The sequence below is a fragment of the Artemia franciscana genome, chromosome 11 (assembly GCF_032884065.1).
Source record: "Artemia franciscana chromosome 11, ASM3288406v1, whole genome shotgun sequence".
Classification (NCBI taxonomy): domain Eukaryota; kingdom Metazoa; phylum Arthropoda; class Branchiopoda; order Anostraca; family Artemiidae; genus Artemia; species Artemia franciscana.
In genome coordinates, this window is record NC_088873.1 from 32,371,046 (window position 1) to 32,396,546 (window position 25,501).

General features: G+C 36.1%; 1 protein-coding gene across 1 annotated transcript in view; it reads left to right on the forward strand.

Moving 5' to 3' along the window:
• Positions 1-2,896: 2,896 nt before the first annotated feature.
• Positions 2,897-25,501, forward strand: part of LOC136033100 (probable ATP-dependent RNA helicase DDX43) — a 90,605-nt gene continuing 68,000 nt past the window's right edge. Inside the window, exons 1-2 of the mRNA XM_065713709.1 lie at positions 2,897-2,985; positions 18,860-19,016. Coding sequence (XP_065569781.1) covers positions 18,905-19,016 — 112 coding nt within the window. The 5' untranslated portion in view covers positions 2,897-2,985; positions 18,860-18,904. The remainder of the gene's footprint in view (positions 2,986-18,859; positions 19,017-25,501) is intronic.

A 25,501-nucleotide genomic window follows, 5' to 3' on the forward strand; every position in this document is an offset into this window, starting at 1 on the left:
AAAAAAAACTGTATCTCATTATAAAATGATACGTTAGATTCATAACCAACTTTTGTTCTTGAAACACACATTTCATTTCTGGAACATGCATTGCATTATTTTTTTAGAGTAAAAACAGGTCAAAAAATATACATCAACTGGTCAGAGGTACAGCATAGATCATGTACCTTTGGCCACTTTGTGTTGTAATTTCGACTACTTTCATAAATAAGTACAAAAATAAACAGGAACACATTTACTACTTGTTCTCCAGCAAGCATCAACTATTCTAGATTAAATATTGACAAATCAATTACAAGCCAACTGCTTGTAAGGCTAAGAGCATTGATATGCAAATTTCAAGAAGTATATGGACATACAGGCTATCAAAAGGAAATATCAACAATACCATAGTAATGGCTTATTGTATTAAGTAGGAACTTTCAGTACTTGACAAAAGGAATGTTCAATTGACCAAAAGGCAATGCGTTAATACTACTCTGCTGTTAGTACTGTCGCTATTACTATTAATACAAATACTTCTACTGTGACTGCTATTACAACTTTGCCTAAGAGTTGAAGGTGAAAAATTCATGTAATTTGGGGAGAAGGTGAACTGAATCACAATATGATGTCTTTATGCACTTTTCCAAAAGGGCGTAGCAGCAATATCGTAGGAACAGTTTGGTATATGAAGTTGAAACTAACAAGTCTTTTTATGGAGGATATTGAACTAAGTAAAAGAAAATATTTACCTCCTAACGCTACTGGCTTAGTGCTTTTACTCATACCACTGCTACTATTATTACCACTTTTACTACTACTACTATTGCCACTAAGGCAACTACTGTTAATTCTGCTACCACTGCTGCTGCTACTAAAGCTAAGCGTATTTTAAGGTGGGAAATATGGTAAACTTTGACACTATTTTGGACCAACTTGAATCACACTATATCCACACAGATTGTCAAGAGTATATATCAGAAATGCTTCAGAAACGGTTGATGGTTATTAAGTTGAAACTTTCTGCGCTTGTTGAACGTGATGCTATGTGTGAGGTACTATGTGCATACTGCTATTACTACTACAACTATGGCTACTACACAAGCTAAGAGTATCAAGGTTAAGCTTTTAAGTAATATTTAGGCCGAGGTTGAACGAAATCTAAACAAACTATGAGCATGTAAATTTTCAAAAAGATGACAAATAAATCTCTCAAAAATACTTTATATTATTAGATTAAAAGCTTAAGTGTAATTTAGGCAGATTTTGAACCAGCCAGAAGGAACTATGAGTATACTATTAAGACTACCACTACAATTACTGTGACTAATGACGCTAAGGATGTTAAGGTGAAACTTCTAGGGGAGGTTCAATTAAGCAAAAAACCTAAATGCATACAGGTCTTGTAAAAGGCCATATAAGCAATATAAGGACTGTGCACCTCTACAATAGCTAGGAATACCATTCAAACTTTTAAACGAGCTAGTTTGATTGGAAATTAAAAGTTCAAGTGCCCTTTTCAAGAGTCAAAAGACATTGGAGGGCAAGCAACCCTCCTCCCAAGCCCATTCATTCTCCAAATACGTTCAATCCAGACAGCTATTTTGTTCAGAAGAAAAGAACGGTCGAGTAACTGTGTCTCCAGAGATATTGGGTATGTAAATTCCCCACAATTATGAAATCGGCCCATTGTGCTTTAAAGCTAAATGTTGCTTTAAAACTAAGTCAAAAGGCTGTGTATGTATGGTTGCCAATAAGACACCTAAGAAATTTATCAATTGCAACTGGAGGTATTAAGCTGGAACTTTCGGAAAAATTTTTCTTTGAAAATGACTATGCCTATAAAAAACAAACAGAAATTAAATCTAAAAAATTTTTCCACAAAATAAATTTTTCAAAGTAAAGTAAAAGAGCTCCATTAAACCAAAAATGAGCAGAAATTAAGTGAATCAGTATTCCAAGCGTAAAACTACTATAAATCATTAGTCACCATCAATAAATAAATGAAACCCAAGACGAGCAGAAACTACTATAAATATCCGAGTCGAACTGAAAAAAGAAGCAAAAATTAGCATCAGTAGGGCTACTATAAATATCCGAGTCGAACTGAAAAAAGAAGCAAAAATTAGCATCAGTAGGGCTGACAGCCCCTTCTTAAGACCAGAAAATGACTTTAACCCTACAGAAAACAAAATACATTGAAATTGTTTTCACTTTTTGACTTTAATAAATAAATAGTTATTAAAGAAAAGGCATTATTAAAAAATTAATAATGGAAATTATTCCATTATTCTAAGGAAGTAATATCAGTATATGCATATTAAACCAACAATCCATGTTCATATAGTTAAGTACAAATTATATTCTGGTCATGGAGCTTGCCAGCCCTTCTTATGTTAATTTTTGCTCTTTTTGAGTTTGATTCGGTTATTTATTGTAATTTCTAATCGAATTGGGTTTCATTTGTTTATTGATTGTGATTTGTGGTATCTTGCGCTCCAATAGTTGTTTTATTTGTATTTTTGCTCATTTCTGGTGTAATATAGCTCTACTTTTCTTTGAAAAACCTGTTTTATGGAAAAAGTTTTTAAAAATAAGTATTAAAAACATCATCACCCTGAATCTATCTCAAGCTATACTGTACGCTTGAGCTTTCCTATAAGGAAAAACGAGTTTTTGGAGGTTAGCAGATTATAATCTACTGCGTTACACTTTGCATTACAGTTGGCTGACTGCGTAAACCGTCAATGCATTTGGTGGCTCTTCTTTTGAAGCCTTCAATGAGCTGGATGTCACTCTTGTAGAAAGGACCAGCAAGACATGTTCCGAAATCCAGTATTAGCCCTTTCGCTTTGTTCGTAAAATGTCAAATGAAAGTAGGGATGTACTGATTCCTTTTTAAGCGTCATCTCTTTTTGATTTTCTAGATATTGCGTGAAAGTTAAGGCAGTAACTTTTAAATTAGAGTAACATTGGATCCTTGTTGGAGTATCAGATAGAAAAGTAAGGTGTATTAGTCATATTTTAATGAAAAAAAACAATTATGTGACTTATCTTTGTTTTATCCTATAATGAATGTAAAATTCTGATTTAGGTACTTTTCATTATCTTGGAAAGGGATTAGGTTAGGAAAATGAAACTTTCAGTAGGCCTAATGAATCTAGGGCCAAAAACATAGTCTGGGAAGGTATTACCAAGCTTCCATGTTAGGCTTCTGTTGACTTTTAAGTTTGTCCACTTGACAGGTCTAGACCAATTGAAATTTTTATGAAACAACATTTACCAGTAAAATTCTAGTTTATTGACTTTTGGCTATCTAAGAAAGGAAATAAGGTTAGGAAAACTTTCAGGGATGGGTCTAAAGGCTTAAGTATATCCCAGGAAGGTACTTCTTAGTACCTACCTCCACTCCTTCTCCCTCTAGAGGGTCCTGACCTTTTAAAAATATGTCTGTCATAAAAGTGAAACCTTGCCTAATAGATCTTCTGCTTGAATTGTGTACAAAAAAATTGTTTTCAGCTTCTCAACCTTGTTGAATCCCAATTTATAATGTTTAAAACCTATACAAATACATTTCCTAAATTGTGAAAAAAAAAAACATTGATATTGCTCAGTATTCTATTCAAATAACAGGAATTACATTTTCAGAACTAAAGGCAAAGATAAAGCAACTTTTAACTGAAAATTAAGGTAAAATACTGTTTTGTCAAAATTTTAATAGGTATAGACCTGTCATGTAGGCAAATTTATAAAAGTGAACATTGTAAAATAGATCTTCTGATTAAATAAAGTACAACAAAATTGTTTTCAGCTTCACAGCTTTTCCCAGTATCAATTGAGGCTATAAGGTTTTAAATATAAATATTTTCAGTAGAGTTCAAAAACCTGGGCACCTACAATAAAGATCACCATACACCTACAATAAAAAGCAAAGCAAGTATAAGTGCATCAAGGTAAATAAGCAGTCACATAATAGCAAGCTGGTGTACAACCACAAGCATGAGAGCAAGGCATCACATGATGCTATATCCTTCTTCAGCCATTTTTAAAAAGATAAGCACCTTTTACTTCTAGGTAGAGAGGTCCTAGACTCCCTCCAGTAATTACCATGACTTGGCAAATTATGACTCACTACAGGACACAAAAGAACAGCACACTGGGAGACACTAGGCTTAATCCCATCAGCTGCCAGTGGGTTTTGGCCAAACAACACTAGACACAAATGTCACATTGTCACTTTGTTATTCTTTATAGGTTTAGTTTCTCTGGTGGCTTCACCACTGTGCCAGATCTTACAACCTAAGGAGCTGTGGCTTGTGGTCTGGCAAGCAAGGCTCTGCTGCTGGAATTGGGCTAGATGGTTCACCTGCTGGCAGGCAGGGCTCTGCTACTGTAAAAAATGGCTCTTGTCATCTAGCTTCCCAAGCCCTTCAAAGACATCATGAGTCTTCGATTTGTCAGAAGTGTCAAGTTACTTCTGTTGAATAATGAATGCAGACATAGGAAATCTGATTGTCAGTTGTTACACATTTTAAAAACATAGCAGGAGTCTACAAAAAAGTCACTAATCTGCTCACCAGTATCAGTTCCCCATGGCAACAAGTTGCCTGTGACATATTCACCTGGCATGGAGCCAGTTACCTCTTAGTGGTGGACTACCATAGCCACTTTTTCAAAACTGATCTGTTGTGTGATTTTAACATCAGCAGAAGTCATTTTGCTACATCTCTTTCCTTTTTCTTGATGAATTTTTGGAAACAATCCAACATCATCCTGTAAGCTTGTCATTATGGGTAACATCAAATTTTATTTATGTGACTAATGGTCATTGTTTTCTATGGATTTTCTTTCAGATGTGCTTGTGAAGCATTGTATTATGGACGCATTCCAACTCATGTAACTGACACTACTGCTTCTTTGTTTGCTAATCTTTTTTTCTTCATTAACATTAATGCAGAATTCTATATTTCTATAGGCCTACTGTTGAGTGATACCTTGGATGATTTTGCTGTTTTTATGGCACTTGATATCTACCAAGTGACATGTAGCAATTGCAAATTCTGTTGGTTTGTCTGTCCTGGTTTTGCTACTTTAGGCACTTCCAGATAAGCTAGGACAATGAAATTTGTCAGTCGTATCAGAAACCAGACCAGATTATATTAGAAATTGTCCTTTTCCCGATTCGACCATCTGCGGTGGAGTGGGGGGATAGTTAAATTGGAAAAATTAGAAAAAATGAGGTATTTTTAACTTACGAGCAGGTGATTTTATCTTATGAAATTTGATGTTTGGAAGGATATCGTGTCTCAGAGCTCTTATTTTAAATCTCGACCAGATCCAGTGATATTGTGGGGAGTTGGGGGGGGAGGAAACCTAAAATCTTGGAAAACGGTTAGAGTGGAGGGATCAGGACGAAACTTGGTCGGAAAAATCATCACAAGTCCTAGATACGTGATTGACATAACCAGAACGGATCCGCTCTCTTTGGGGGAGTTGGGGCGGAGGGTTAATTCTGAAAAATTAGGAAAAAATGAGCTGTTTTTAACTTACAAAGGAGTGATCGGATCTTAATGAAATTTGATGTTTGGAAGCATATCGTGTTTAAGAGCTCTTATTTTAAATCCCGACTGGATCCGGTGACATTGCGGGGAGTTGGGGGGGCCTAAAATCTTGGAAAACGCTTAGAGTGGAGGGATTGAGATGAAACTTGGTGCAAAAAATAATCACAAGTCCTAGATACGTGATTGACATAACCGGAACGGATCCACTCTTTTAGGGGAGATGGGGGGGGAGGGCTAATTTTGAAAAATTAAAAAAAAAGATGTATTTTTAACTCTCGAAGGAGTGATCAGATCTTAATGAAATTTGATATTTGGAAGGATATAGTGTCTCAGAGCTCTTATTTTAAGTCCTGACCGGATCTGGTGACATTTGGGGGGAGTCAGGAGGAACCTAATATCTTGGAAAACGCTTAGAGTGGAGGGATCGGGATGAAACTTGCTGGGAAAAATAAGCACAAGCCCTAGATACGTGATTGACATAACCGGAACGGATTCGCTCTCTTTAGGGGAATTGGGGTGGGGGAAGGTTAAGTCTAAAAAACTAGAAAAAATGAGGCATTTTCAACTAATGAAGGAGTGATCAGATCTTAATGAAATTTCCTATTTAGAAGGACCTCGTAACATAATTCTTTTATTTTAAATCCGGACCGGATCCAGTGTCATTAGGGGGGGGGATCTTGGAAAATGCTTAAAGTGGATAGATGAGGATGAAACTTGGTGGGAAGAATAAGCACAAGTCCAAGATGCATGACGGAAATAACCGTACCGGATCCGCACTCTTTAGTTGAGTTTTGTGGGGGGGGGGGGAGGTAATTTGGAAAAATTAAAAAAATGAGGTATTTGTAACTTACAAATGGGTGATCAGATCTTAATGAAATTTGATCTTTAGAAGGATCTTGTGCTTTAGAACTCTCATTTCAAATCCTGACCAGATCTGGTGACATTTGGGGGAGCTGGAGGGGGAAATCTTGGAAAACGGTTAGAGTGGAGAGATCGGGATGAAACTTGATGGGAAGAATAAGCACAACTTGTAGATATGTGATGTGTGAGCGGGGGGGGGGTTGTTAATTTGGAAAAATTAGAAAAATTGACGCATTTTTACTTAAGAACAGGTAATCGGATCTTAATGAAATTTGATGTTTAAAAGGAACTCATGTCTCAGAGCTCTTATTTCAAATCCCGACCAGATCTGTAGACATTGGAGGGAGTGGAAGGGGGAAATTGGAAATCTTGAAAAACGCTTATAAATTTTATAGATACTTGATTTACGTAACCGGACTGGATCCGCTCTCTTTGGGGGCGTTAGGGGGTGGGGTTCAGTGCTTTGGTGAGTTTGGTGCTTCTGGACGTACTAGGACGATGAAAATCGGTAGGTGTGTCAGGGAGCTGCACAAATTGACTTGATAAAGTCGTTTTCCCCGATTCGACCATCTGGGGGGCTGAATGGAGAGGAGAAATTAGAAAAATTGAGCTATTTTTAACTTACAAGTGGGTGATCGGATCTAGATGAATTTTGATATTTAGAAGGACCTCGTGACTCAGAGCACTTATTTTAAATCCCGACCGACATTAAGCTTCTGATTTTCCTCTTAAAGCATTCTATTGATTCTTAGAATTTTGCCAGAGCTCATGCTATATGAGCTCTTGGCTCTTCCGACCTCGTCACAAGTGCCATATGAGCTCTTAGCTCTTGTTTTCAGATATCGATTTTCTGATTAATTGCCTAGGAAGAGCCAAAGGATTGGTCTTCATCCAAATTTAATAATAAGGTGTTGGCTCTTCTAAAGTCATGGGTGGGAAATTATTCTTGGAATATTTTTGAAAATGAATCTGATCTTGAAACTCTATTTAATTTATTTTAAGATCTAAGTTGTTTTTTTATCATACAAAATTTTCTGAAACTTGTAAAGATAGTGCTTCCACTATGTCGGATTTTTCTAACATTACATATTTTTGGTCCTAGTGTCAGAAAAAAAGAATAATCATGTCAGACTTTGGAACTTTGTTGGATTTCTGGTAAAAATGGATATTTCTCTGATTTTTCATTGTTCTAGATTTTCATTTTTTTCTAATCGTTCTTTGACTGTTCTCCTAGTGATTAAAAAACTGCTACTAGTTTAAGTCAAGCAAAACATTTGAAGATTTGCATATGTGTGTTTGCTGTTGCTGCCACTTTGGGATCTAATCTATGGAAAGTTTAGGTGAGACTTTTTGTCAGCATAAGACTAGAGAACAAAGATCAAATAACTTGGCTTGTTATGGTCAACTAAGTACATGAGAGCTAGACTACTATGGTTACTCATAGTGTTGAAAAATCTGAAGAAACTGCCCACCAAAAAGAGGTAATCAATTTGGGTCTGGGCCTACTAAAATTGCAATGTTTACTATTTCATTCTGCAACAATCTTTCACAGCAATTTGAAAACACTGGCACTGGTTATAATGAACTCTGCCAGGGTAACTAACTTTATGACCAGATGACTTTACAGGACTTTACTGACTGTCAAATTGTTTTTATAGTCACAAACTTTGGTGGATATGCGCCCAAGGTAAAGGTGGCATTTGAATCAAACAGTTCATGGTAACGAACTGTAGTAAGGAGCGACCCGGCTCAATAGTAAACAAAACTCTAAAAACCGGAATTTCGATGCTAAAAGATATATCAAAAGAATCGGATTTTTATGCTGATTTTAAATATATAAGTTTCATCAAATTTAGTCTTTGTAATCAAAAGTTACGAGCCTGAGAAAATTTGCCTTATTTTGGAAAATAGGGGGTAACACCCCCTAAAAGTCATAGGATCTTAACGAAAATCACACCATCGCATTCAGCGTATCAGAGAAGCCTATAGAAAAAATTTCAAGGTCCAATCTACAAAAATGTGGAATTTCGTATTTTTTTTTGCCAGAAGACAAATCATGGGTGCGTGTTTATTTGTTGTTTTTTTTTTTTTTTTTCCAGGGGTCATTGTATCGACCAAGTGGTCCTAGAGTGTTGCGAGAGGGTTCATTCTAACGGAAATGAAAAGTTCTAGTGCCCTTTTTAAGTGACCAAAAAATTGGAGGGCACCTAGGCCCCCTCCCACGCTCATTTTTCTCCCAAAGTGAACGGATCAAAATTTTGAGATAGCCATTTTGTTCCGCATAGTCGAAAACCATAATAACTATGTCTTTGGGGATGACTTACCCCCCACAGTCCCTGGGGGAGGGGCTGCAAGTTACAAACTTTGACCAATGTTTACATACAGTAATGGTTACTGGGAAGGGTACCGACGTTATCAGGGGGATTTTTTTGGTTTGGTTGTGGGGTTCAGGGGAGGGGGCTATATGGGAGGATCTTTCCTTGGAGGAATATTTCATGGGGGAAGAGAAATTCAATGAAAAGGGCGCAGGACTTTCTAGCATTACTATAAAAAAAAAAACAATGAAAATATAAACATGAAAAAGTTTTTCAATTGAAAGTAAGGAGAAGCATTAAAACTTAAAACGAACAGAGATTATTACGCATATGAGGGGTTCTAAAAATACTTTAGCGTAAAGAGCGAGGTATTTAGGAGGAGATAAATACTTCGCTCTTTATGCTAGAAAATTTTTAGGTAATTTCAACTATTTATTCTACGGCCTTTCTGATTCAGGGGTCATTCTTAAAGAATTGGGACAAAATAAGATTTAGTGTGAAGAGCGAGGTATTAACGAGGGGACCAACCCCCTCATATATATAATCAAAAATATAAGAATATAAAAGTTTGTTACGTAAGTTAATTCTTAAGTTACGTATTTTTTTTACTAATAAAAACGTTCGTTAAAAATTAAAAGATCTAGTTGCCTTTTTAAGTAACCGAAAAATTGGAGGGCAACTAGGCCTCCTTCCCCACCCCTTATTTCTCAAAATCGTCTGATCAAAACTAAGAGAAAGCCATTTAGCCAAAAAAAGAATTAATATGCAAATTTCATTTTAATAATTTATGTACGGAGAGCCAAAATCAGACATGCATTAATTCAAAAACTTTCGGAAATTAAATAAAAAAAACAAGTTTTTTGAAATGAAAGTAAGGAGCGACATTAAAACTTAAAACGAACAGAAGTTACTCCGTATATGAAAGGGGCTTTTCCTCCTCGACACCCCGCTCCTTGCGCTAAAGTTTGAGCCCTCCAACAATAAAAAACTTTAGCGTAAGGAGCGGGGTGTCGAGGAGGAAAAGCCCCTTTCATATACGGAGTAATTTCTTTTCGTTTTAAGTTTTAATGTCGCTCCTTACTTTCATTTCAAAAAACTTGTTTTTTTTTATTTAATAAGAATATAAAACAACTATACTATTGCTCTATAATATTCTGCACAATCCATCTATACTTTTCATGAATGCACCTCAAAAGTTTTTTTGTTTAGTTGGTTAGAATAATTCTTAAGTATCAGGTATTTTTCACTGAGTGCTATTTTGTAATAGTTGAGCTCTGGTAAACGAATCGCCATGGAAATGAGAAAAGAATTCCCGCCTTTTTAACAGTGAAAAGGGCTTTGATAAGATATAGGTTATCTTAGCTATGCTTTTTTGGGGTGACAAGTTTGGTGGTTTAAGTTTTTAAAGAACCAAACATTTCAGTATCCTATTGCTCCCTTAATTTTTGGCTTGTTCCAACTAAATAATAACTGTATTTATTTTACAAGATGTGTTACATTAAAGTAGCAAAAATATATACTGCATTGATCAGGTTTCATCTGATCATGTAGAATGGAAAAAAATCATATAGATGATTTCTATATATCATTCTGCTATGTACTTTCATGGATAAAATCATACAAATGGCTTTTTTTCTTAGTATAAAAATGGGGCAATAAAATGCCTTCTATCAAACTTTTTTGTGCATCATCTACAGTAGATTTCAGTAATAAGGTAGGTATTATAATTACTTTAGCATATGTGCCAAAAGATGCTCTTAGCTGAGTTTGAATTACATCATAAGTTTACAGACACCTTAGTCCTGAATATGCATACCCCAGGTCAGACATGTTGGTTGTCTCTTCAGGTGTACGTTGAGCAACTATTGCATAATTGGAATGCGCTCAGTAGTTACTTTCAGGGAGTAGCAGCAGAGGATCCCACCCACATAAATGACAGGGCATTACTAGCCCTAATGAATCCACTGCTTCAGATTCAACTTGAGTTTTAGCTTTGTGTGCTGTAGCTGAATACAGATTTTAAATTTCAATTCCAAACTGAAAGACCTTTGTTCTACTAAATAAAATCAGAGATGGATATACTTCCGATAATACTGACCATAAATCACGAGAAGACTAGTTACATTAGATCAATGTCTTCTTTGAATCTTGACCGTTACAAAGCAAGTGAAAACTTTCCAGCTGAAGATGTGTACTTAGGGATTGCAGCTCATGGGTCTCTTCAAACCTTGCGTTCAAATCTGAGTGCAAAAGCAGCTGAACATGAAGTGAAAGTTATCTGTGAATGTCCTTGTAAGTTATGTGTGGCGGAGGTGGTGAAGCAAATCAAGCAGCGACTCTTGTTTGAAGACGAACTGTTTACGTTGTGTGAAATCCTGACCCTGTGAAAGCTTTGGATATAGGTGCAGTTGATCCTCTGCAAAATATTTTACAGAGATATAGTACACCATCGTGGGATGGAAGAAACATAGTAGAAGAATGGTAGAGTTTACTATTTTTCCAAAAATGACAGATGTCTGTGGTTTTTGGAGTCAGGTGTGTTCTATAAAAACACCAAATGGTACTCAGAGGTTCCCTAACATAGTCAGCATTGTCCAGTACCTTGCTATTTTCGAACGTTTTTGTCGAGCGGTTCTTTTCAACCTTGAAAGACTTTAAAGACATTATAGGAACTTGCTCAAAAGTGTGGCCCTTACCTCATTTATGGTGGCCAAGTCTGGCATGAAAAGAAAGACACATGTATCCCATGATTTATAGGTCAATGGTCCCCTCTTAAAACTAGTCAAAACTGTAAAAGCTAACGCGACGGCAGACGAGTACATTCAGGGTAATTAAAAAAAAAGAGAAAAAATGATGAAAAACAAACAAAAAACAAACAAGTTTGTTTTGTAATTGAGGAAAAAAAGGATTTTGTATTATTTTTTTAATATATTAGATGAAAAAGACAAAAAGTGAGTGTGAATAAGGTGCGATTTTTTTTTTTTTGAATGTTAAAGATATGTATGTTACCATTGAAGGAGGAGGAGCTGTAGGACAGGCAAGTGTAAAAACTTGTCTTGGAATAGAAAAAGATTCTTACATGAAGGAATGTTGTCAGATTTTTTGGTTGGACTCGGAAATTTGTTGGATCTTGGACAGGTATTTTGTAAAAAAAAAAAATTGAATTTTTCGTAGTCGGTTGTTGGAATTTTGAGGATTTTTAAAGAGAACAAAGGGAAATCTGGTTGGAACAAAGTGAAAGCACTGAGTAAAGACATTAGAAAAACATGGTAATTAATCAATTATATTTTAAGGCCGTCATCTTTTCCTCTTTCTATAATCCCTTTAGATGTTTTGATTGACAGCAAGATTGTAGAGGGTGAGTTAAAACTTCAAGATGTTCTTACTTCCTATTTTGCTAATATTGATAAAACCTCTGGACCTTATTCAATCTTTTCAGCTTCTCCATCTGATTTTAAGTCTTATCCTGGACCTACTTGTCTGAAATCCATGGTTTTGGATCCTTTCTCCTAAGTTAATAACCAGAATTGTCAATGATTGATGGGTCCTTTATCTTCTGCTCCAGACTGAATTCTTGCTAAGACTGTCCATTTCATTCTTCCTATCATTTTTCCAGTCTTTAGAAGACTTGCCAGTCTTTATTATGAAACTGATATCTCTCCAAGTGCTTTTGCTATTATACTTTTTAAAGGTGGATCACAGAATGATTCTGCAAATTATCATCCCATATCTCTCTTATCAATTTTTTTTTTTAATCCATGCTTTCTTGACTTCTGGATTTTCTTAACTCTAAATATTTTTCATGATTTTTAGTTTGGTTCTGGGGATAGTACTCAACTGAGCATGCGTGTGTTGCTCTCTTAAATTATTTATATTCAGCTCTTGACTCTGGTTTGATACCCACTTCTGTTTTTCTTGATGTGCGAAAAGCATATCACTCTTATTCTTGACTGCTCATGTATTTCTGATTGAAGCATCTTGGTTGATCTGTTCTTTTGTAACCCTTCCAAAATAGAGCTTTATGTTTTGCAAAGGATGTGTCATTGGCCAACACTTTTTAATTTATGTTAAGTACCTTGCCAATGTAGTTGAAAATACACAACCTAAGATTTGCTGTTGTATTTGTCAATCAGTATCTACTAGCAACTATGAAAAAAGCTTGTCTGTTATGGATATACTTGCTACTTCTGATGATGACAGGACTCTTGATACAATAGGTAGAATTTAGTCCTATTTTCATTCAAAGATGGCAAACTTTTTGGACTTGTTTAGAAAATAGGTTTTATTTGGAGAATATGCTACAATAAATTTGTAATTCACCTTGGAATTCAGCAGTTTATAATGCCTGGTCTCGTTGTAGGTTTTTTTTTGCAACAAAGCAAAGCTAAATTCTTTATCACTAGAACTTTAAGCTTTTCTTGCAAGTTTTGGCTTTCCACCTTCTAATAAAACTAAATATTGTTTTCAGCTCTCCTTGTATCCCCGTGTTGATTGGATTTCTAATTTTAGTCTCATGTTAAGGCCAGCACTAGATGTATTCACCCCTTCCCTGTGTTGGTGCAGTACTTTATTTATTTGGCTAAATACTATGCTAATCTTAATTTTTTTTATACTAAAATTCAGTTGCCATATCATCTCTTGATAAATATCAACTAATGAGGCATGTTAAATAAAGTTTATTATCTAAATTTGAATTTGCAACACTATTTTGATTTTTTATATATCTCTGTCTGGTTGCTAGCTAGACCCTGATTGAAGACTCTGGTCCCTCTCAATTGTCCAGGAAACTCCTAATGAACCACTCTTTTCCAATTTTGTTCTTGGATTTTTTTTTTATTCCTAGATTTGTAGTACTAGGTATTATTAAACATCTGATTTGTTGCTACTCTTATCAAGATTTTAGATGACTGTTAACCTTGTTTGCTATGGTACTTTAGAAGTTTTTTTCAAATATCCCCTAGTCAATGGTACATGTGGTGAGCAAAAAGAGCTGTAAGATTATTTTTATAAATAATTTTATGAGTTAAAATAGAATTTCCGTGCTTTCTTCTAATGTAAATGCAGGGAGTTTGAAATTTCATATGAATAAATGCATTAATACCCATAAATGAAAAAATATATGGAACAAAAAAAACACAGTACACTAATTCGTCTGAAACAAGAAAAACAAAAACACAAAACCAGAAGTAAATGCCAACTACTACTTTAAAACTTTGGCCCGCAGATGGGACTTGGCTGAGAAACTATAGAACTCAATTTGCAACAGAACTGCTTTTTCAGGGTTTGTAACGCAATACTGGTGAATAACAAACCTATTACTTGTCCATGGTGGTAAACACAGTGAATATTTTTTGAAAAAATTTTCACAGTGAATTTACTTTGAATTTTTTTTTCACAGTGAATTTACTACAAATGAATTTGTAGTACAGTGAATGCAATTTCAGTATATCTGCAGCCATAAAAATACACCAAAATGGGCAGATAATGTACAGATAATGAGGCAAAACCATAGCATTGTACATCCAGTCCAAAAGACAATAGTCAAAATGCTGCTTATTTGCCACTATAAAGCTATATGTAAAAGAAGAACACTTGTGAAAATGAGAAAACAAATAACCACAGCATCTTGAGTTTTGACTGTCCAACAGGAAGGCCCAGTTATAGAAAGTCATCTGTCAGCTCAACAGTAAACTCACCTGGTGTAACGCTCTAACTTTGCATCGGATTTTAAATTAAACAGCAATACTTCGGATTTTGCGGCATTAAACTGGAGTCCAATACGGGCATACTCTTGTTCCGATTTATAAAATTATCTTCTAGCCCATGCTGACACCTGCTGAGGTTCAGTGCGTCATCTGCATAGCCAATCAAATACAAATCAATACCATGCAGAATATAAGTCATAAGTGACTTTGATTGTGGCTTTACAATAGTGCTACTAAATGTTGTTGGTGACGAAATAGAGCCTTTTCTTATCCCCTTCTTTACCAGGAGAAGGGGATTTACATTTTGAGAAACGGCAAAACATATAATTGGCTAGTACACTCATTAAGCTAGTAGAGAAAGCCCAAGTTCTTCTTTTAGATTTTCATACATGTCAGCTAGGAAGGCTAAAATGCAGGGGTCAGCACTGGCCAAACCCATATCCAATATAATATCCTTGTGGAGAAGCAAATCAAATGCACACCTTACATCCTGAGAAGTGAAGCAAGACTTTCACCATGTTCTTCTGCATCAATCAAAGCAGAAAGGGCATGACCACACCCAAGGCGAGACTGGAGTCGAACTGATGGGCCTGAAATAAAAAAAATTACAAAATACAGTCGCATCCATTATTGGACGAAAAGACAAAGACTCAGAAGGAAATTTATTCCTCTTAGAGATAGGATTGAAACATCCAAATGATAAGAATCTCGGAAAAATCTTAGATTAATATGATTTCGTAAAGATGGACTGAGTGTTCCATAAACAATTCACTACACAACAACAAATGCTGTGCAGAAATCCCATCATATTCTCAAGACTTTTTCTTCAGTTTATCAGTTGTGGAAATGATCAAACTCTTTGTAGTTATCAGTCCCTGACTAGATGTATGCTAATAACAATCTTGGAGTTTCACTTTATAACTATTTTAAGGACATGGATCCAGAGCAAAAAATTCTTTTTCATAATGCTCAATCCATGAAGAAAGTGGTATAAGAGATGATGTTTGACTTGGCACTTCTTTCACGAGACTAGACCACAACTTAATTGGCTGCAACCAAGCTTCCTCCAAACAAGATGAAATAATCAAACCTTGATCCAGAGAAAGGTGCTTCTCAAACTGGTGTTTAGTATAAATTTACAGTTTTTGCAGGCAACCGTTGCGTGGTTGATCTGTTTCAATCCAAAGTGGAAGCCACAATTCAACAGAAAAGCATTACGCAAATTATAATTAGTTGACCAACTGGATGCTTCATTTCTCATTTTCACTTGCCTAATAGGTACTGATGATTTTTGTGCAAGAGATAGATAGGACATGTGTAAGTTTATTACAATAAATATTCAGCCTAACTCGACAATCACGCATCTTAAACTCCGCATCAATAATTCAAGCTGTACGCAAATTTTCTTTGCACTCATTCTGGGAAAAATCTGGAGATGCTTTGTCCCAATCATTAACACAAAATACAGATCATGTTTTAGTAAGCGGGTTAGAAGAATCTAAGGTACTATTGTCCCAGGATATAAAGAACCTCTATCCAAATCGAGCCTTCCTAGGTTGATTTTCTTCTGTTCTGTTTATACAGCTATGCTGTTGAGCCCAAAAAATATTGTTTGTCTTCTTCCATTTCAAATGGCATCAATGCCTGACCTATTTTTTTGTGTCAATCATACAGCAATGAGAAATCTAAGCTAAAGGTTTGTTCTTGTCTTTGTGTCGTGTGTGTGTGAATTTTTCACTCTTACCTACAACTGACAAATACCTTCTCTTCCTCTTGTTTGTTCATGTTACTGAAGTATTTAGCTTTCTTCTGCTTATACAGTACTTCACCTATTCTACTATATTTTTGCAGTGTTCTTTATTGCAACCTTCTTTCTGTCTTCTTTGTTTTCTTCATTTATGAAAAGTAGAAGCCAGCATCTTAGAAAGGCTGCATCTACGGGTTTCTCTGCATGCATTTCAGCCACTGCAGGATTCAGTTTTCTTCAGCTCATACAGGACTTCACCTATTCCACCATATTCTTGTGGAATTTTGTATTGCAACCTTCTTTCTTTCTTCTTTTTTGTTCATTTATGAGAATTAGAAACCAGTGTCTCAGAAAGGCTCTACCTATGGCATCCCTCGCCAGCATTTCTACTCAACACTAACAAATTAACTAGAAAAGTGTACAGCATTCCTTGCTTTTTTTGGCAGTACACATTATACTCAAACATTATTTCTCTAATCTTTTAAGCCACACATATTTCTGCACTTTTCTTTTGATCTTTTATGCTGTTGCCTCTTCAACTTAGAATACAGGGGCAGAATAAATCAGCAATGGCATGCAAAAAGTGTTGACTAAAGTCACCTTCTCCTTAATTTTTCTGATAAAATTTTGGTGCCAAATATCCTGTAAGGATCCATATAATCTTTAGTATTCTCTCCTACCACTGCGTTTTCCCATGGAACAATACTCCTAGTATATTTAAAATTCTAAATCCTGGTGTCCAACTTCTATCTTAAGATTTCATCTAGCTCTTTATCACCCTTAGGTGTCAGCATACTGTTCTTTGTCTTATGTACTTCTGCATAGAATTTTGCCTCGCACCACTGCAGTATATGTAGTATTTTTGGAATTTTGGCTGTCGCTCCCTCCCCCCAGTGATTACCCCCCGGAAAATAGTTCCCTCTGAAAATACCTCTCCCCTTCCCTGGAAAACATCCCCATGGAAAATACTTCCCCGGAAAATACTACCTTGAAAAATACCTTGTGGTGAAAATACCCCCCCCCCCCCGCGGGAAATACCGCCCTGGTAAATCCCCCCACCCGTGGAATATAAAGATTTCCAGATCTTTGTTTTTTATTTTTCTGTTGGGGGAAGGAATTTCGGTACTTATGTATTTACGGCACTCACTCAAGTTTACGTTGTGTTCTTCTTTAGTTTCTAGTTTCTTTCAGCTTAGCTTGAGACAAGACAAAGACAAGTGACAGAATAGATGAATGAAAAATATTTAATTTGGGCTATATATTTTCATATAAGCGGGTGGGGGTAAAGTATTTGGACAGTTTGTGTGTCAGAAAACAATTCTTACTTCATAATATGAAGAATAATTGTACCTAACACATTTTGCCTACAGACCCGCTATAATTTACCCCCCCCCCTCTAATGTGCAAATATATAGCCCAAATTTGTTTCTAAAGTAACGAAGAAATTAACAAAGAAACCGGTTTGTTCTTGAGTTTTACACGTCGTAAAATTCAGTGACTGGCGTATCAAACAGTTCGGCGTAACGAACTGTAGTAAGGAGCGACCTGGCTCAATAGTAACCAAAACTCTAAAAAATGGAATTTTGATATCAATAGCTACATCAAAGGAATTGCATTTTAATGCGGATTTTAAATATACAAGTTTAATCAAATTTAGTCTTACCCATCAAAAGTTACGAGCCTGAGAAAATTACTAGCGTAAAGAGCGGGGCATTGATGAGGAAGCAGCCCCTTCATATACGAAGTAATTTCTGTTCGTTTTAAGTTTTAATATCGCTCCTTACTTTCCGTTAAAAAAAACTTGTTTTTATTTTATTTAATAATACGCAAGTACCAGTATTTTTCGTGGAGAGAGCCAGATTTTCCGTATTATTTAAAAGCGATCAGAAATTAAATTTTAAAAAACAAGTCTTTTCAATTGAAATTAAGGAGCAACATTAAAACTTAAAATGGACAAAAATTATTACGTATATGAGAGGAATTGCCCTTTCTACAAGACCTTGCTTTGACTTTTTGTCCTAATTCCTTATGAACGATTCCTGTAACACAATGGCCGTTCAGTTAGAATAATAAGCTTTGTTTTAAAATTCTTTAAGAAAACTTATGTAGGTCAGATCTCCCCCTCCCCTCTGTAAATTAGTTAAATGAGTATTTCCTTATTCACTCAACCTCAAGTGGGAGATTCATTCAGAACTTCTATAAATGTTGTACCTACCTCTAACCAAAAATGATTGTGAAATCTATATCCAAGCCCATTACTGCTGGGTGATTTACTGCTCTTTAAATTTTGACCGTCTTTTCCACCCCTTCTGCTGTCAGGTTGCTCCTTAGGATTCTATTTTCTTTTAGAGTGACTGTCTTGCTTTTTCTGTGCACCCAACACCAGCCTCGCGTGTTCTATTTGAAAAAAACACTAATTAAAAAGATATAAATTTCTTCAAGGATTTCAATTACAGGACTGATTAGAATTTATCTGTCCCCTTCTTTCTTTAATTTTTGTAATAGTATTTCAGAAGTAAGCTCAAATTAACAACACTAGTAGAACTGCTTCTTTTAGATGTTATTTCAACTTATTTATAAGATTTAAGCTGAAGACACAATTTTTGTACATCCGACTTCTCTCTTTTGGAGCTATCTTCAGATTCTTTTGTATTTTTATTTCTAAAGCAGTGTTTCTCCTTTTTATAGCCGTTTTCGTCCATTAACTACAGGGCCCTCTCAAATTCATTTATCATGGGTGATGTGTGGGATGATAGTTCATGGTCTGGTAGTACACAGACATTTTCATCTTCAAAAAGACACGGAAGAGGAATGCAAAGAGGGTTCCAAAATCGCGAGAACCAAAGTAAGTTGATCATTGTGGGCTATTCTCATTTTCGGAATCATTATAAATAATGTTATGTCAGTAGTAGTGCAATAATTCTTTATCAGAAGGTAAGCAGAAAGACAACAGTTTTAAATTAAAGCTAGGCTAAAATTTAAATTCACTGAAAGTTGCTGTATAGTAACGAGAACTTTGTTATTCATCTCCAAGCTTTTTTGCGCAAAAACCTTAGTAAGAAATCTTAGTCAAGAAGTGTCGTTCATCCAATGCAATAAACTTACTGAAGATACATGTTGCCTCCCTGGCTACGTCATATAACTATCTTATTAGAGAAATTAGAAAAAAAACCAAATAGGTGCATTTTTCTAAGATCCGAAGGTGCTGGCACCTATTATTGCTAGCCATTTCTGTTGATGATTTTAGTTGGATTTGGTATTTAATTTTCTTGGTTTGGGACTGAATCAGAAGAATTGTATTATTTGCACTTCCCAAACTTTAATAACCCTGTCATTGAACCAATGTAGGAAGATTTTTGTTCAATTTGTCCAAAGTCTGTTACACTCGTTTTCTGTGGAAACTCTGGAGATAGTTTGTGGAAACAAAATCGACTTTCGAAATAAAACTAATCTATTTTTTTTTTAACTTTTCAGTAACAATCAGTAACATTACTCTTTTGACTTGCTTGATCAACAGAACTTGGAGAGTTTAAGCAATAATTGCTTGTTTGGTTACGGTCCTCTTCAGGGATGACGTGTCTTATAAGTACTGCTGCAGCTGCTCAAATATATGACATTCGTTTTTCGGTAAAAAAAAAAACTTTGTCATTAAACGCATCATTTTGGAAATTTGAAGGGTTGTTGTGATTCATATCCAAAATTCATATCCAAAAAAAAAAAATCGGTTGACCTCTTTGAAAAAAGAACGAGGCTATTTGTACCATAGTCATGTCCCTTGATGAGAGGTGGGAATTTTCGCTTTTCGATGCCCCTGTTATTTGTTCTAACTACAGTTAGGAGTAAAGTAGGCCACCTTCAATCAATTGATCTACTTCAGTTTTGGTGGAATCAACTCTTCAATCTTGATCAAAACTCATTTTAATTTAGTTATCAATTCCGGTTGTGAAGTGTCTGCAGTGAAATATGTGTGACATGCATTTCTTTCTTGTCTTGAATTTGGTTGTTCTTAAATGGGGCAATAAACTTATTGGAAACCTTGTTGGTCTAAGAAGGGGTATAAAATGGCAAACTGGTTCACTCTTTATTATTTTCTTTAAAGTTCTATGTGATACTGAACCAGATGACTGAAGACACTTCATTAGAATGGCTATCTTAGTAGTTTTGGTGTCTGCAAATCCGATTTTATCCTTAGTTCTATGTGTGAGGTTACTGTAACACCACAGAGAGGTTTCTGGTATTTATTCTTTTATTCGAAAACAGCAAATTCTGGTTTTTATACCTTTAACGCCAAAACTATCCTGTCAAATTCTGAGCGATCACAGTATAGCTCTATCAATAAACGGATTAACTCGCGTTCAGACTTTCGACTTTGCCTTTCTGAATTTTGAGGAAAGAATGTGTCCTCCATGGCTATTTGTGAGCGATTGATGCAATGCTGGATCAAAATGGACATAGATGGTCCAGCGACCTCGTCAACCGCTTCAGTTACTCAAACTTTCTATCAATCACCATCAGTCGATTGAGCTCAAGCGCGACGTCAATCATGCTTGAGTCAGTCTGTTGAAGAAAGCTTTTGATGAAAAAAAGAAGATTGAGTTGAGTACCTTCTTAAGCCAAAGACAGCTCCACATCCATAATGGAAAGGGTCGCAAAAGTAAGAATATGCTTTTTGACCACAGTCATTCTTTGGTGTCAGGGGTTAGAAACTTGTCCAACTTAGTGTACTGTTGGTTGTTTTGTGTTTTTGCTTATGAGAGCGAGAAAATTCGTCTTCGTGGCTCATCCCTGTACTGTAGAGTTTTACGCAGCGGTTACAAGGTATAACAAAATAATGACTTAGCTTTGCAGAAATTAGCAATTGTATATTCTTTGATATTTTGTTTCTTAGTAATTATTGACAGCTTTATAATAGTAACTAAATTGTATAAGAATAAGTTGCATTTAGGGATATTATATACTTACACTAACAGGTTTACCTGTCCAGTCACATAGTTTCTCGATGTGTAGTGTAGTTTATTAATTCAAGTCCTGCTCATACATAGACTTTGCCGGAGATTAATTTCTTGCTTTTATCACGTAGGACCAATTAGGGCTACATGTAAAACAGGTGACAAATTATGATTGGTAATGAGGGATCGTCCACTTTTCGCCACCTGGTATATATCCTAGAGTGCCAATTGTGTCGCAAAGGTCTGTCAGTTGTGGCATAGTTCAACCACGCTTGATACAGGCCCTAAAACGCTTGGTATATTTCCGCCACGCTCGGCCTATTTTTGCCATGCTTGTCACGTGCCACTTGGTGTGCCTGACTTTCGAAAGCTGGCGACCCCTCGACTAGTAGATAATGATTATACCTAGATATTGATGTCTGGCCAAGTATACAGGTGAATTAAGCTTTACATTATTAACTAAATTCGGTAAGATTAAATTGCAACCTTTTTCCGTCAGTTTCCATGATTAGAAAGGATCAGAGTTAACTTGCTGTAAATTTCACATGTTCTTTTAAACCCCTTGTTTCTTAATCTTGAGGCTGTTTGCTTAATCGTTCAGTTTCTATGTTTGGGACTGAGGCCAAAAAATATATCATGTAGTTGCATTGCTAAACAAATTAAAGCTGATTTCTTGATGCTGTGATTTTTATAAGATTATTCTCCTACAAGGAAATAAACTTTTGAACTCGGAGACATGAGAGACTTTACATTTTAAAAGTAAATAATAGCCTTTGATAAGCTAATGAAAATATAGATATTATATTTTTTTTTAATTCCTCATAGAATATGTAATTAAAACGTTTCAATGACTTAAAAGTAGTAATCAGCTGATAGGATGCATGATTAAATTTGGTGATGAGGGCTTTTACTTGTTTTGTGTACCCGGAATTAGGGTTTGGCATGAAATTGACGATGCGATAAATTTAATTTCTAACCAAATTGTTACCATCAAATAGATCAGACTACACGATAGGTTTATGTAATGGGGCAAAGCAACCAGTATGTTTTTGTATGCACGGGGCATTTTTAAAATTGTAACATTGATTGGGTATCAGGAAATAAAGAATAAATATATTTTTAAGAGAAATATTGGGCTTTTCATACCGTCACCAAGGAACGTGTTCCCATTTTCTTGAAGAAAAAATTCTTCTTGGAACAGAGTATTACAAAAATTTCCAAGAAGTTTACTACTAAAGTGTTAAATCGACAACTCAGCAAGCCTTACTCCTTAATATATTTTTTTCTTAAAGCCAGCAAAACGTTTCTGCAACACATCACTTTACTGGCTCCTTGTATTGTGAAAGTCGTTTATTATCCCCAAGGGCTCTTTCTCTGTGTAGGAACATCATCTTGTCGAAGAAGACAAGAATTACACTTTTCCCAAAGGTTCTAAAATCCCTAAATGTGAAAAAAAAGACCTTATAAGGATAGGGTTTTGTTCGGTTACCCCCCCCCCCAAAAAAAAAAAACCTGTTCCTTGCCCATTCTAAGAAATACCTGAATGATATGTATGTTCTTGTGTGGTTTGAAAATGACTGGGTATTGCTGATAAAATGTTATTTTTGGACGCTCATTCTAATTTTTAAAGTGAAATACTTATGCCACATGCTTAAAAAAAATTGACTAACCTTTGGGGGATGGGTTCGGAGTCGTGATATTTGTTTACAAAACTTTCTAATGGAACATGTTTCTGGGTTGAATATAAGAGAATACTTAATATCTAAGAATACTATGAATACTGAATATATGAATACTATGAATAATATGAATACTGTGATTATGAATATCTTGGAATACTCAGAATACTATTCTAAGAAAAGAATAGTGATATATTTGTCTACAAGGGAATAATTCAAACATGAGTTTAAGTAAAAATACCCCATGAGTTATGGAGTTGGTAAATTCAAGATATTAACCCTGATAATTAGAGTTTTAGTATATTCCATTCTTAGCCCTAACCCCTTCAATTTTCAAAGGTGCGCCCCGCTCTGTAAAATTTCAGACGCCAAAATAAGACTTGTACTTTCTTGTAGGTGATATTTTAGTTTTGGAAATTTGAGTCTTGACGATCATAGTGTTATACTCAGCGTACCGTCTTTTGTAATAACAAAGCTAATAATAGTAAGAATAATAACTGTAGTAGTTTATAATTTATTAGAGTAAATATCTCTATTGGTAAATAAGAAATTCGTTAATCTTTAACCCGGTTGTGACATAAATGTATTCTAAAAATAAACAGAATGTTGACCAGTTTTTATGGCACTTGGTATTAACCAAGTGACATATAGCAATCGCAAATTCTGTCGGTCCCGGTTTTCCTACTTTAGGCACTTCCAGGTAAGCTAGGACGATGAAATTTGGCAGGCGTATCAGGGACCGGACCAGATTAAATTAGAAATAGTCCTTTACCCGATTTGACCATCTTTGGGAGGGGGGGGGGTGGAGTGGGGGCCCGTTAATTCGGAAAAAATAGAAAAATTCAAGTATTTTTAGCTTACGAACGAATGATCAGATCTTAATGAAATTTGATGTTGGGAAGGATACCGTGTCTTAGAGCTGTTATTTTAAATCCCGATCGGATCTAGTGAAATGGGGGGGGGGGTTGGGAGGGGGAAACCTAAAATCATGGAAAATACTTAAAGTGGAGGGATCAGGATGAAACAGGGTGGGAAAAATAAGCACAAGTCCTAGATATATGATTGACATAACCGGAACAGATCAGCTCTCTTTGGGGTAGTTGGGGGGGGGGCTAATTCTGAAAAATTAAAAAAATGAGGTATTTTTAACTTACGAACGGATGATCATATCTCAACGAAATTTGATATTTAGAAGGATATCGTGTCTCAGAGCTCTTATTTTATATCCCGGCCGGATCTGGTGACATTGGGGGGGGAGTTGGGAGGGGTAAACCTAAAACTTAGAAAACACTTAGAGTGGAGGGATCGGGATGAAACGTGGTGGGAAAAATAAGCACAAATCCTAGATACATGATTGACATAACTGAAACGGATTCGCTCTCTTTGGAGTAGTTGGGGGGGGGTTAATTCTGAAAAATTAGAAAAAATGAGGTATTTTTAACTTACGAACGGGTGATCGGATCTCAATGAAATTTGATATTGAGAGGGATATCGTGTCTCAAAGCTCTTATTTTAAGTCCCGACCGGGTCTGGTGATATTGGGGGAAGTTTAGGGTGGGGGAACCTAAAATGATGGAAAGCGCTTAGATTGGAGGAATCAGGATGAAACTTGGTGGGAAAAATAAGCAGAAGTCTTAGATATGTGATTTACATAATTGGAACGGATCCGCTCTATTAGGGGGGAGATTTATTCTGAAAAATTAGAAAAAATGACGTATTTTTAACTCACGAAGGAGTGATCGGATCTTCATGAAACTTCATATTTAGAAGGACCTCGTAACTCAAATCTCTTGTTTTAAATCTCAACCGGATCCAGCGGTTGATTTAAATATGAGCGATTTAAAATATGGAGGTCCTGCAATGCTCCTGTTTCTACACACCCTGTTCTCTACAATCTGGCAAACAGAGATAATTCCTGAGGATTGGCGGAAGGGTGTCATCATCCCCTTATGGAAGAGAAAAGGCTCGAAAAGCGACTGCTCCAACTACCGGGGAATAACCCTACTGTCAGTCCCTGGCAAACTGTTTTCAATGGTCCTGCTGGATCGATGTCGGAGCATCATTCGAAAAATCCGGTGACCGGAGCAAGCTGGTTTTATGTCGGATTGTTCAACCATCGAGCAGATTTTCACGATTCGACAAATAGTAGAGAAGACCACAGAGTTCCGACAGAAAGCATTTATTGCCTTCGTTGACTTCCGTGCTGCATTTGACTCAGTCGATCGAAAAGCTCTTTGGCGGATCCTAGAGTTGACTGGCCTACCCGAGAAATATTGCAGACTTCTCAAGGCGCTGCACCATGGGACGGAGAGCTGTGTACAAGTAAATGGTCGGCGCAGCCCGTTCTTTCAAATCACGACAGGGGTGCACCAAGGATGTGCAGTGGCCCCAGAGCTCTTCAATGTCATCATAGATTACGTTATGACAAAAACCACTTCACGTCTCAGCTTTGGGCTCAAATTCGGAGATCATACCATCACAAATGTCGATTTTGCCGATGATTTGGCCATTCTGGCGGACTCCATGGAGCAGCTGCTGGAAGCGCTCCGAATTCTGCGAGAAGAGGCTGCCAAAGTAGGACTGCATATAAACTGGAACAAAACTAAAATTATGGCCATAGACCCGTCTTCTCCTGCTGTTAACTCTCCAGTTAGCCTGGACAGCACCACTAGCATCGAGGTTGTTAAAGACTTCACCCACCT